The sequence below is a fragment of the Bufo gargarizans genome, chromosome 2 (genome assembly GCF_014858855.1).
Source record: "Bufo gargarizans isolate SCDJY-AF-19 chromosome 2, ASM1485885v1, whole genome shotgun sequence".
Lineage (NCBI taxonomy): Eukaryota > Metazoa > Chordata > Amphibia > Anura > Bufonidae > Bufo > Bufo gargarizans.
The window spans coordinates 213277541-213289631 of NC_058081.1; the positions used below are offsets into that span (position 1 = coordinate 213277541).

At 44.6% G+C, this 12091-nt stretch overlaps 1 protein-coding gene across 1 annotated transcript in view; it reads right to left on the bottom strand.

The window, feature by feature from the left end:
• Positions 1-12091, bottom strand: part of LOC122925784 (collagen alpha-1(VII) chain-like) — a 556601-nt gene that overhangs the window by 526370 nt on the left and 18140 nt on the right. The window contains 4 exon segments of the mRNA XM_044277135.1: positions 6397-6526; positions 10055-10215; positions 10918-11091; positions 11264-11357. Of these exon segments, the coding sequence (XP_044133070.1) occupies positions 6397-6526; positions 10055-10215; positions 10918-11091; positions 11264-11357 (559 nt within the window).

Consider the following 12091-nt stretch of genomic DNA (forward strand, 5'->3'; position numbering starts at 1 on the left):
CTGAGCTGCTGTTAACCTGCGATTTCTGAGACTGGTGACTCGGATGAACTTATCCTCCGCAGCAGAGGTGACTCTTGGTCTTCCTTTCCTGGGGTGGTCCGCATGTGAGCCAGTTTCTTTGTATGTCCATGTGAGCCAGGGTTTTTGTGACTGCACTTGGGGACACTTTCAAAGTTTTCCCAATTTTTCGGACTGACTGACCTTCATTTCTTAAAGTAATGATGGCCACTCGTTTTTCTTTACTTAGCTGCTTTTTTCTTGCCAAAATACAAATTCTAACAGTCTATTCAGTAGGACTATCATCTGTGTATCCACCTGACTTCTCCACAACGCAACTGATGGTCCCAACCCCATTTATAAGGCAAGAAATCCAACTTATTAAACCTGACAGGGCACACCTGTGAAGTGAAAACCATTTCAGGTGACTACCCCTTGAAGCTTATCAAGAGAATGCCAAGAGTGTGCAAAGCAGTAATCAAAGCAGAAGGTGGCTACTTTAAAGAACCTAGAATGTGACATATTTTCAGTTGTTTCATAATTTTTTGATAAGTATATAATTCCAAATGTGTTAATTCATAGTTTTGATGCCTTCTGTGTGAATCTACAATTTTCATAGTCATGAAAATAAAGAAAACTCTTTGAATGAGAAGGTCTGTACTGTATATACTCACACGCTGTCTGTCATGTAGTCTCATTGTATAATACTGTTGTGGGGGCCCTATCAAAGTCTTAACCCTCCTCCCATGCAACCCCCACACTCCTGTGACTAGTCAAGATTCTCCCCCCCCCCCCCCCACACACACACACACATATGCCAGGGGCTGCACTGAAAGGGCCAGGGTGGCGCATACAGGGGCGCAAACAAAGGCCAGGGGGGACACAGGCCAGGGGCGCAGACAAGGCCCAGGGACGGGGCACCGATAAGGACCAGGGCCCAGGGGCGCAGACAGGGGCCAGGGAGGCGCAGATAAGGGTCAGGGGCAGTGCTGAAAGTGCCAGGGATGCACAGATAGGGGCTGCGTTCACAAGGGCAAGGGCGGCACACAGGCAGCGTGGGAGCTAATAGGAGGAAGAACTTTCACTGGGTGCATTTCATAGCACACTGCATCCATAAAGTGGGTGGATTTTTAAAAACATATGAAGCCATTGATGTTTGCAGATTGTTTCCCTCTGTGCACAATGGCAGGCGGCGGGTAATGAAATGTCCCTGCAGCGGTACCTGTACCCGTCCTCATCACATCCGTTATCTGCGGAGCTCAATCTGATTGCAGCCTTCCTGACAATATCCTCCCAGAGGATGCGTGTTGGGGCTTGTGGTTCTCCGCTGCAGCTTCCCCGCCTGTTTGTATCTGAGCGCAGGGATCACTTAAAGGGTTAACAACATGCCCGTCACTGTGCAGGAACTCCTTCCCTTAACCCTTTAAGCGCTGTCTGCGCTCAAACAGGCGGGGAAGCTGCAGCGGAGAACCACAAGCCCCAGCAAGCAGCCCCTGGGCGGATATTGGCAGGAAGGCTGCGATCAGATCGAGCTCGGCAGATAACGGATGTGATGAGGACGGGTACAGGTACCGCTGCAGGGACATTTCATTACCCGCCGCCTGCCATTGTGCACAGAGGGATACAATCTGCAGGCATCAATGGCTTCATATTTTTTTGAAATCCACCCACTTTATGGACGTAGTGTGCTATGAAATGCACCCAGTGAAAGTTCTCCTTCCTCCCAGTTCATACATTCCATCCCACTGATTGCAGAGCCGCAGCCAGAGCAGATGTTGTTCTTCAGCCGTAGATCCCAGGCGCCCTCTAGCGTACACGCGGCCACATTACAAGCCTTTTATTCATTCTCATTCTGGAGATCAGGTCATTTTTTTCCTCTGTTCCTCCCGGGGCTTATGTAAATGCATTAATCGGTTCAGGTGAGCGATGACAGCTGCCCATATAGCGTATCATTTCCCATCCTGCTCACTTTCAGCAGCAGCAAAGCTGTCATGTGTCCTCTCTCTAGTACTGCTCCGGGCCCATCCTGAGCTCGGGCCCCGAAGCAGCTGCTTCCCTGGTAGCTACGCCACTGTGCATGATAGAGGTGTAGAGGAGGTGGATATTTCAGTCCACACCCCTATTCCACCACAGGTGAGGCCAGCTGGCTGTAATCATTGAGGGATAAACCAACCATCAGTGTAGGAGTCCAGGGGAGAGGAAGTGACCCTAGAAAGGGGGAAGCCTGCAGAGGGTCTGTGTGGTCCCAGCCAGGAGGGCTGAGGGGCCACGAGGCTGTGTGAATCCGGATCTCTCCCCTGTGTGGGACTTTGCCTGATGAGCTGACCTGCTGAGTGTTGGGACCTGATACCCTGTTTGTGAACTGCGCTCTATAGGTAAGATAGAGACGACACCTGTATTAGTTAGGCCCCTTTCACACGGGCGAGTTTTCCGCATGGGTGCAATGCGTGAGGTGAACACATTGCACTCGCACTGAATCCGGACCCATTCATTTCTATGGGGCTGTGCACATTAGCGATGATTTTCACGCACCACTTGTGCGTTGTGTGAAAATTGCAGCATGCTCTATATTGTGCGTTTTTCACAGCCCCAAAGAAGTGAATGGGGCTGCGTGAAAATCGCAAGCAAGTGCGGATGCGGTGCGATTTTCACGCATGGTTGCTAGGTGACGATCGGGATGGGGACTCGATCTTTATTATTTTCCCTTATAACATGGTTATAAGGGAAAATAATAGCATTATTAATACAGAATGCAAAGTAAATGAGGGATGGAGGGGTAGAAAAAAAACTAAAAAAATGTAACTCCCCTCATCCACTTGTTTGAGCAGCCCGGCTTGTCTTCTTTCTTCTTCTTTGAGGACCTGGGAGAAAAGGACCTTTGGTGATGTCACTGCGCTCATCACGTGGTCCATTAAATGGTCCATCACCATGGTGATGGACCATGTGATGAGCGCAGTGACATCATCAAAGGTCCTTTAGCGAAGTCCTGGAGAAAGAAGAGGAGATCCGCTACGCGACCAAGTGGATGGGGTGAGTTCAATTTGTTTATTATTTTTAACCCCTCAATGGACATTTTACTAAGCATTTTGTAATAAGAATGCTATTATTTTCCCTAAAATAATAAAAACTACAGAACACCTAACCCAAACCCGAACTTCTGTTAAGAAGAAATCCGGGTTCGGGTCTGGGTACCAAACATGGCGATTTTTCTCATGCACGTGCAAAACGGATTAAAACGCTTTGCACTCGTGGGGAAAAATTGCGCATTTTCCTGCAACGCACCTGCATCTTTTCCCGCACGTCACTTGCAACGCCCGTGTAAAAGGGGCCTTAGAGCCCAGAGGGGCAGGTGTTTATTTTGGTTTATGTTTGTGTTTGTGCTGGTGCTGAAGTGCCAGAATAAAGCACAATTTGGACTTACACCCAGTTGTCTGAGAAGAAATCTGTCATCGCCGCCCTGCTTGAGAGAGCGATCCCTTACAACACCTAAGGCCCCTTTCACACAAGCGAGTTTTCTGCGCGGGTGCAATGCGTGACATGAACGAATAGCACCCGCACTGAAAATTGACCTATTAATTTCAATTGGTCTGTGTACATTTTTCATGCATCAGTTCTGCGTTGAAATCGCAGCATGTTCTATATTCTGCATTTTTCCTGCAGCCCTGGCCCCATAGAAGTGAATGGGGCTTCAGTGAAAAACGCATTACATCAGGAAGCAAGTGCGAATGCAATGCGTTTTTCACTGATGATTGCTAGGAGATGTTTTTGTAAACCTTCAGTTTTTTATCACGAGCGTGAAAAACGCATCAAAATGCATTGCATTTGCGTGGAAAAAACTGAACGCAATCGCAGACAAAACTGCCTGAACTTGCTTGCAAAATGGTGCGAGTTTCCCGGAATGCATCCGGACCTAATTCGTCAAACTCGTGTGAAAGAGGCCTAAAAGGTCCTAAGTCTACAGTTTTACAATTAATACTCTGGGAATCTTATCATGATGTCACATGGCCAGTTAAAAGGGACATGACAGGGACACATCTGTAGGTAGGCACAGCTAGTGAAAGATCACTGAAGAGACGGTACTTTTCAACTGTTCTTTGCAGGCACAAAAATTAATTCAGACACTTTTTATATGACTTCCCTTATAACAAATCCTGAAATATTACAGTTTTCACAGTGCCCACTAGACCATAGACCAAACACATTTTCCGTCTTTGGAAGGTCATATTTTAGTTTTACTGTGTAGACTTGGTTAGTGTCAGCAGTCATATTATCATTAGAGGTCATGGGTTATTATACTGCTGAAAGCCTGGATAAGGCAGGACAGCAACACTAGACACTGTACAGCAGGGATGCTCAACCGGCGGCCCTCCAGCTGTTGCAAAACTGCAACTCCCAGCATGCCCGAACAGCCTACAGCAGAGAATGATGGGATTTGTAGTTTTACAACAGCTGGAGGGACAAAGGTTGAGCATCCCTGCTGTACAGTATATGCAGATAAAGCGCTGCCTCTCGCTGGGTGAGGTGATGTACTACATCTACCATATCATTACATGGACACAGTAATAGTCTATTGACGTTGATTTATCACAGCTGAAACAAAGCTTACACACCCTGATGCATTTACATCTAATTAAAGAACGGAACTGAAAATTAAAAACTGGAGATTTTTTCTTCTTTAATGTCTATAATGGTAGAAGAGTTTTCTAGGACTTTAATTACTAGGACTTTAATTACCGATCCTTAGAATAAGACAGCAATATCAAATCATGGGGTTCAACGCCCGACACCTCCACTGATCATTTTACTAAAGAAGCCAAGGTGCTGCCTTCTTGTTGTTGTTTACCAGACACATCGACATACATTTTGAAGTGGATGTTCCTGGTTTTGCAACTGAGACTCCTTTGCTTGAAGTAGGGAGCTGGAGTAACATGGTGCTGTAGGCTGCGACAACCATCACATGGCTAAAGATCGCTATGTAGCAGTGCAGCCATTGAACTGTATGGGGTCACAGCACGACTCAGACAATGCAGCAATCACAAAAAATTCAGTGTTTCCCAACCAGTGTGCCTCCAGCTGTTGCAAAACTACAACTCCCAGCATGCCCGGACAGCATTTGGCTGTGCGGGAATGCTGGGAGTTGTAGTTTTGTAACAGCTGGAGGCACACTGGTTGGGAAACACTGATCTAGGCATCTTGCGAGTTGTGCTATGACCCCATTAGGCTGTAGCCCTAGTCTAATGCCTCATTCACACGTCTGTGTTTTGGTCACAGATTTCCATCAGAGATTGTGAACCAAAACCAGGTGCGTCTCTAAACCTAGAACAGGTGCAGATCTTTCCCTTATACCTTATGGCCCCATGCACACGGCCGTGTTTCACGGCCGTGTGCGGGCCGTGGAACCGCGGCCTGGATCCCTCCTGAGAGCAGGAGCGCACGGCGTCACTGGTTGCTATGACGCCGTGCGCTCCCTGCTGCCGTCACAGTACAGTAATACACTGGTATAGATCATATCAGTGTATTACTGTATTGCGGCGGCAGCAGGGAGCGCACGGCGTCATAGCAACCAGTGACGCCGTGCGCTCCTGCTCTCAGGAGGGATCCAGGCCGCGGTTCCACGGCCCGCACACGGCCGTGAAACACGGCCGTGTGCATGGGGCCTATGTCTGTGGAGGCTCCAGTCCTGGTTTTGGCTCACAATCACTGACCAAAACACTGACGTGTGAACGAGTCTTAAGGGCTGTTTCACACGAGCGGATGCCGTGCGTGACATCCGCTCCGTGAAAGAGTGCCAAGACCCGATGCGGACAGCAGAAGCACGGAGCATTAACATGACTGATAATGCTCCGTGCCTCTCTGTGATCTCTTTACTTCGAAATCACAGTGACCACTTTATCTCACTGATTTCTTGTAAAGAGATCACAGAGAGGCACAGAGCATTATCAGTCATGTTAATGCTCCGTGCTTCTGCTGTCCGCATCGGGTCTTGGCTGTCATTCACGGAGCGGATGTCACGCACGGCATCCGCTCGTGTGTAACAGCCCTGAGACTATTAGGGCTGTTTCACATGAGTGAATCGGGAATCGCGCTCCGTGTGTAAGTGTGATCCTCTGCTCTGGACTTGCAGACTTATAATGCTATGTGTCTCTGCTTGACCTTATTTCTACAGAATCATACTGACAGATTTATGTCACTATGATTCTGTGGAAAAAAGGCCATGCAGAGACACACAGCATTATAAATCATGATAATGCTGTGCGCCCCTGCAAGTCCAGAGCAGAGGATCACACTCACACATGGAGCGCAATTCCCGCAATGGACTCGCTCGTGTGAAAAAAGAAATAAGTTGAGGGTTAGTATTTCTTATAGTAGGCGCACCACATATTTATACCAGACACTTACTTGTCTTCCCTCTAACTGTTGTCGAATCTCCAATGACATTTGGATATGTGGCCAGTACAGTGAATAAATATTCAGTAGATGGCTTCAGATCGGTTATAAACACTGTGTGCTTGTTACTGTCCAGAGTAATCTAATAAAAAACAGTAAGAGAAACATTTCATCACATCATCATAAGTGCAAACAATAACATAGACATCTACAATATTAGAAGTTGTCATGAAATCTTGCTGCTCCTGAGTACAAGGCGCTGTACTAAGATAATCCCATGGATAGCCCAACATAAGGCTAGTTATCAAACCTTTTCACTAAGCATCATGGGGTGCATCATTTGAGGTAGTTTTAGGCCTCATGCACACGAAGGTTGTTGTGGTCCGCACCCGAGCCACATTTTTTGCGGCTCGGGTGCTGACCCATTCACTTCAATGGGGCCACAAAAGATGCAGACAGAACTCCATGTGCTGTCTCCATCCATTGCTCCGTTCCGTGGCCCCCCAAAAAATATAGCATGTCCTATTCTTGTCCGTTTTGCGGACAAGAATAGGCATTTCTACAATGGGCCGCCTGTTCCGTTCCGCAAATTGCGGAAGGCACACGGGCAGCTTACGTTTTTTCCGGATCCCCGGTTACGGACCGCAAAAAAACTGAACAGTCGTGTGCATGAGGCCTTAGGGTCATTTTTAAGTCTGTCTTTGCTTTGTGTGTCTGTTGCAAATTTATAAAATGGCGCACCATTATAATATATTTGGCATGAGTACAATGTGGTTTACATTTAGATGTGTAGAGGGGTTTGCCTGGTGTGGAAATGCAACTTTTGTGCGACTTTTGCATAAGTCGCACATATTAAATGGGCCAAAATCCAAGTCTAAAGTCACTAAATATAGATCCCTTTCAAAATTTTTGAGGATAACCAAACAAATCAGAATTTGACCAAGAGTCGTAAATCGACATCACAATTGACATGACTTGTGACATTTAAAAGCCACAAAACTGACGTATCTCATTTGAAAAATGACCCCCAAAGTGTCTACATACTGCACATATTAGCATTCAAGACTTTGTCAAAACATACCAACATTTCACTAAATTGTGGGAAATTTAAGCCACCCCTGTTGCGTGCCTTCAACATCATGATGCCGTCGTTATCTTGGGCATATTATATGCTTCTAACTTTGGTTTTATCTTTTCTGTATCCAGTTGTCAATTAATGCTCATCTTTTAAATGAATGATTAAAGGTTAACATTTTTCATAGGAACCATTCATTTCAATGGTTCCGCAAAAAAAACGGAATGTGTTCCGTATGCCTTCCGTTTCCGTTTTTCCGTTTTTCCGTTCCGTTGAAAGATAGAGCTTGTCCTATATTTGGCCGTAAATCACGGGTCGTGGCTCCATTCAAGTCAATGGATCCGCAAAAAAAACGGAACACATACGGAAATGCATCCGTATATCTTCCGTTTCCGTTCCGTTTTTTCTGAACCATCTATTGAAAATGTTATGGCCAGCCCAATTTTTCCTATGTAATTACTGTAAACTGTACATGGCATACGGAAAAACGGAACGGAACAACGGAACGGAAACGGAAACACAACGGAACTCAAAAACGGAACAACGGATCCGTGAAAAACGGACCGCAAAAAACTAAAAAAGCCATACGTTCGTGTGAACTAGGCCTTAGGCTGTCTTCACGTCACCGTTTTGTTTTCTGTTCTTCTGATCTGTCAGAAGAACAGGAAACAATAGGAAAAAAAATGGATCCTGTCTTTTAAGAATCCGTTATGCTCAGTTATGCACATTTTGCATCCGTTCTAGCTATTTCTATCTAAGATCCGTTATTTTAGACAGAAAAAAATACTTCATGTTGGACTTATTTCCCCATCCTAAAATAACTGATCTCAGACAGAAATGACTAAAACAGATACAAAATGTGCATAATTGAGCATAACGGATGCGTAAAATACAGGATCTATTTTTTGTTGCTTTCTGTTCTTATGATCAGTAGAATTGAAAAATAAAATGGTGATGTGAACCCGGCCTTATCTTGATAAGGATTAGGTCCATGCACAACACCACCAAGTCCATTTTTCTGTCCATTTTCAATCCGAAAAAAACGGACAATCTTTGTCTTTTTTTTCCCCCAGTTGCATCCATTTTGCATCCCTTTTATGTTAGTTTCTTTTCTTTTCTGTTTTTTTTCCATCTGTTTTCATCTTTTTTTTTTTTTTTTTACCGTCCATAAAAAAAACCAGAAGGAATCTCTTTTGTCACACTTTTGTACCAACCTACTGAAGGAAAATGGCATGATTGCACAGGCACCATTTTCTATTGCTCCTGCCATGATACATATTTGCCTATCTCATTATCCCAACACTCAGGCCTTTATTTAACTAAAGGTCCTCATAGGGACCACCCATGCAGGGATACACAATCACTCATTGTGGTGTAGGTACCAGGTTCAGGAAGGATACATGAAGGTAGGCTTGCAGCAATTAAACTTTTGTTATTCTGGCAGACTTCGGGCACAATAACAAGACAGCAGGAACAGATCTGCTAACAGTGCAACAATGTCTTGTGAACATGACACACGTGTAACTTCAGCAGGATTTACAGAGGCCTCTTAATTACATTGCCTCAATCAGTCTCTCACGGGGTTGCCTTTCTCCACCTTCAGCTACTATTAACTGCTCTCGGGCAGGCATGGGAATCAGCTGGTTCCCTCCGGTTCTCCAGATCCAGTTGTTAAAATTAAAGCTGGATCAGAGAACCGTGTTTCCGGCTGTGTCCTTATCCGGTGTTTTGGCAGCAGGAAGGCTTCCATTGTGGAAGCGCTCATCTCCCTACATTCATCTGTTTCGCCGTCCTCAGGACAGGGATACAGATGAACGCTGCACCAGGGCAAGGGGTAAGGGGACTCCATTTCCTGCTCCTCTGATAGGCAGCAGGCCTAGTGCCTGCAGGCACATCAGAGGTCGGCGCAAAGGGGACAATGACATCATTGCGTCTGCCTGAGCCAGGCTTCGTACTAAGCAGGACACAGGTCGGAAGAGACCTGCATCATATTGCTGCTCTTGGCCCAAGCTCCAATTAGCGGTAGGTGCCCCAACTTCAGGTCTTTCAAGGACAGACAGCAGGTGCAACACTTCAGCCTTGAAATGTCACCCAACTGGCAGGAATAGTCAGACCCTTCTTTAAATACTAGTCCCAGCTCACATGGTTTATGCAAATTCATGACATATTAGCGACCCCCTCCCCCTCCACACTGGAAACTAGAATTGGCAAGCACTCCACTGCTGTAAATTAAGGCAACTCAGGTCATACTGCCCCGAGTCATATTGCACGGGAGTGCATAATACCCCAGAACTACCCTCATCACGTCTTAGAGGGCCTTCACAGCTCCAACCCCCTATCCCAGAGCTGCAGGGTACTGCCAGCTCCTCCCAGAAACCTGCTGCAGTGATGCCACCACCTCAAGACATTGCAATAACGTGTCACATCCTATTTACAATAACGTCTCTTGTTAAAGTGGAAATACTTTCCACCAAACTTATATTTCATCCGCTCTTAGAAAATTTTCAAATATTTGTCCACGTAAATAAACTAGTCGATTCTCATAACATCAAGCAGAGAATAACTTTTTTTTTTCTTCCTAATTTTAAGACTTACCTGTCTTTGATCATTTGTATTAAGGCGGCCAGAAGATGTCAGAGAATTCAAAATGACTTGGTAGCCTGTTACATCACCTGTGGCTGGGCTCCATGTAACACGCATTGAATTATAATCCTGTTCGCTTACTATCAAATCTCGTGGGCCAATCATTTTTGCACCTGGGAGAAGCAAAGAATAGTTCTATAAAATATACAAGGACTTATGTCTCATAGTACAATATGCACAATTTAATGCACTGCTCCTAAATCCACATGTGAATAGGTTTCCTGCACCAGCTCTGAGCTGCTGTAGATTTCATACTGGCACACAGGCTCTGGGTCATATATGACATGCCTCCACTAGTAGCACAGGCTCGTCAAGACTGGCGTAGCACACACTGGTCTTGATAAATCAGGTTCTATGTGGGCAATGTTTGGCTATATGCAGGTATATAACTCAAGGTAAACAGGGAGTCCACCCCTCCTTACTGCCTTTTAGAATATTTTTTGCTGTCTCAAACTATTAGTGCTCAGAGTCTGGATGGACTGTTTACTGGAACTTTATAATAATGATAAATGCTTATAACTCTCACTCTATCTATATACAGTATCTATCTATCTCATAACTGTATATCTAACAGTGCTTCTGCTGAATATAGATATGGTATGTAGTGGTTTGAGGGAGAGGGGCCCACGTTGTGTAAACAGCTCAGGTCCTTTAGTCCACTTAATCTACCACTGAGAGTATCACAAAAATACTTTTATATGTCATTAAACTGGCTGTTTCTGTTGCTGGAAAGAAAGAAAGAAATTTCGCTGAGAGGGATGGCAAAATAAGTTGATATTATTATTGTGTAAAAATTAGGCTATAATTGAACTCACTTTCTACGAACTGTTTGATTGGCCTTGGAGGCTCTGAGGCAGTGAAGCAGACTTTTCTTGAAATCCGAGGTAGCATCTCAAAGAGAGACCAATAGTCCTTAACAATAATGACATGTTCTTCACTGGGGTAAGATGCAATTTTCATTAACTCCCTTTGGTCAGCATCCTTTATACCTAATGAAAACACAGACACCGATATTAAACATATATATACTCCTTCAATATGGACTCATTGGTCTGTCAATTTCATAACTACCGAATCCAGAGACTCAAAAGAACATTTCAGCAACTATTGGGAACCATGAGTGGCAGAAGTATTGTTGCACAGTAAATCCACTTCACATACCTATAGCAAATAATGTTACTCCTTTATCCTGCAATCGTTGGGCTTTCTCTTCTACCACATCTCCAGATTTACCATCAGTGAGTAGTAAAACAATCTGCAGGAAAGTAGATGTTTAGCAATAAAAGAAAACAATAGGTGTTTGAACTCAATGTTATCTTGTTTGAACGTGACCAGTGTCTAACAGGTCAGTAAAGTTATGTCCCACACTGTCCAATAACTTCCTGACCTTAGGCTGAAGCTAGGAAGGGATCCAGCTAAACCCATAAAATTAACGACCTGTTGCCTCTAGCAGGATATCAGTGATCATGGCTTTCCTCTCTTAAGACCCTGTAGTGAATTCTTTGTCATTTCATTTTATGTAAATTTCCACATAATGTAGAAGTTTGATTACGGTATTCTGATCCTAAAGACACATATGGGAATTGTAGGGAAACAGCCAAGTAGGCCATGCTACACAGTTTCCATAATTCCCACAGAAGTGAATTGAAGCTCCAGGAACTGCATAGTGCAGTGAGCTCAGTTCAGAATAACCCTTTAATATCACTAATTTGCTCTATGGCTACCACTATCTTATTACAAAATGTAATCAGTTTAGGACAACTCTGTTCAAGTGTTTAGAGTTCAAGTGAGACACATATTCATTATGAAGCTCAAGATGAGCTGTATAAATCTGTCTCCAGCAACATCCCACCAAGATATTATATTTTAGTACAAACCGGATTCCAAAAAAGTTGGGACACTATACAAATCGTGAATAAAAACTGAATGCAATGATGTGGAGGTGCCAACTTCTAATATTTTATTCAGAATAGAACATAAATCACGGAA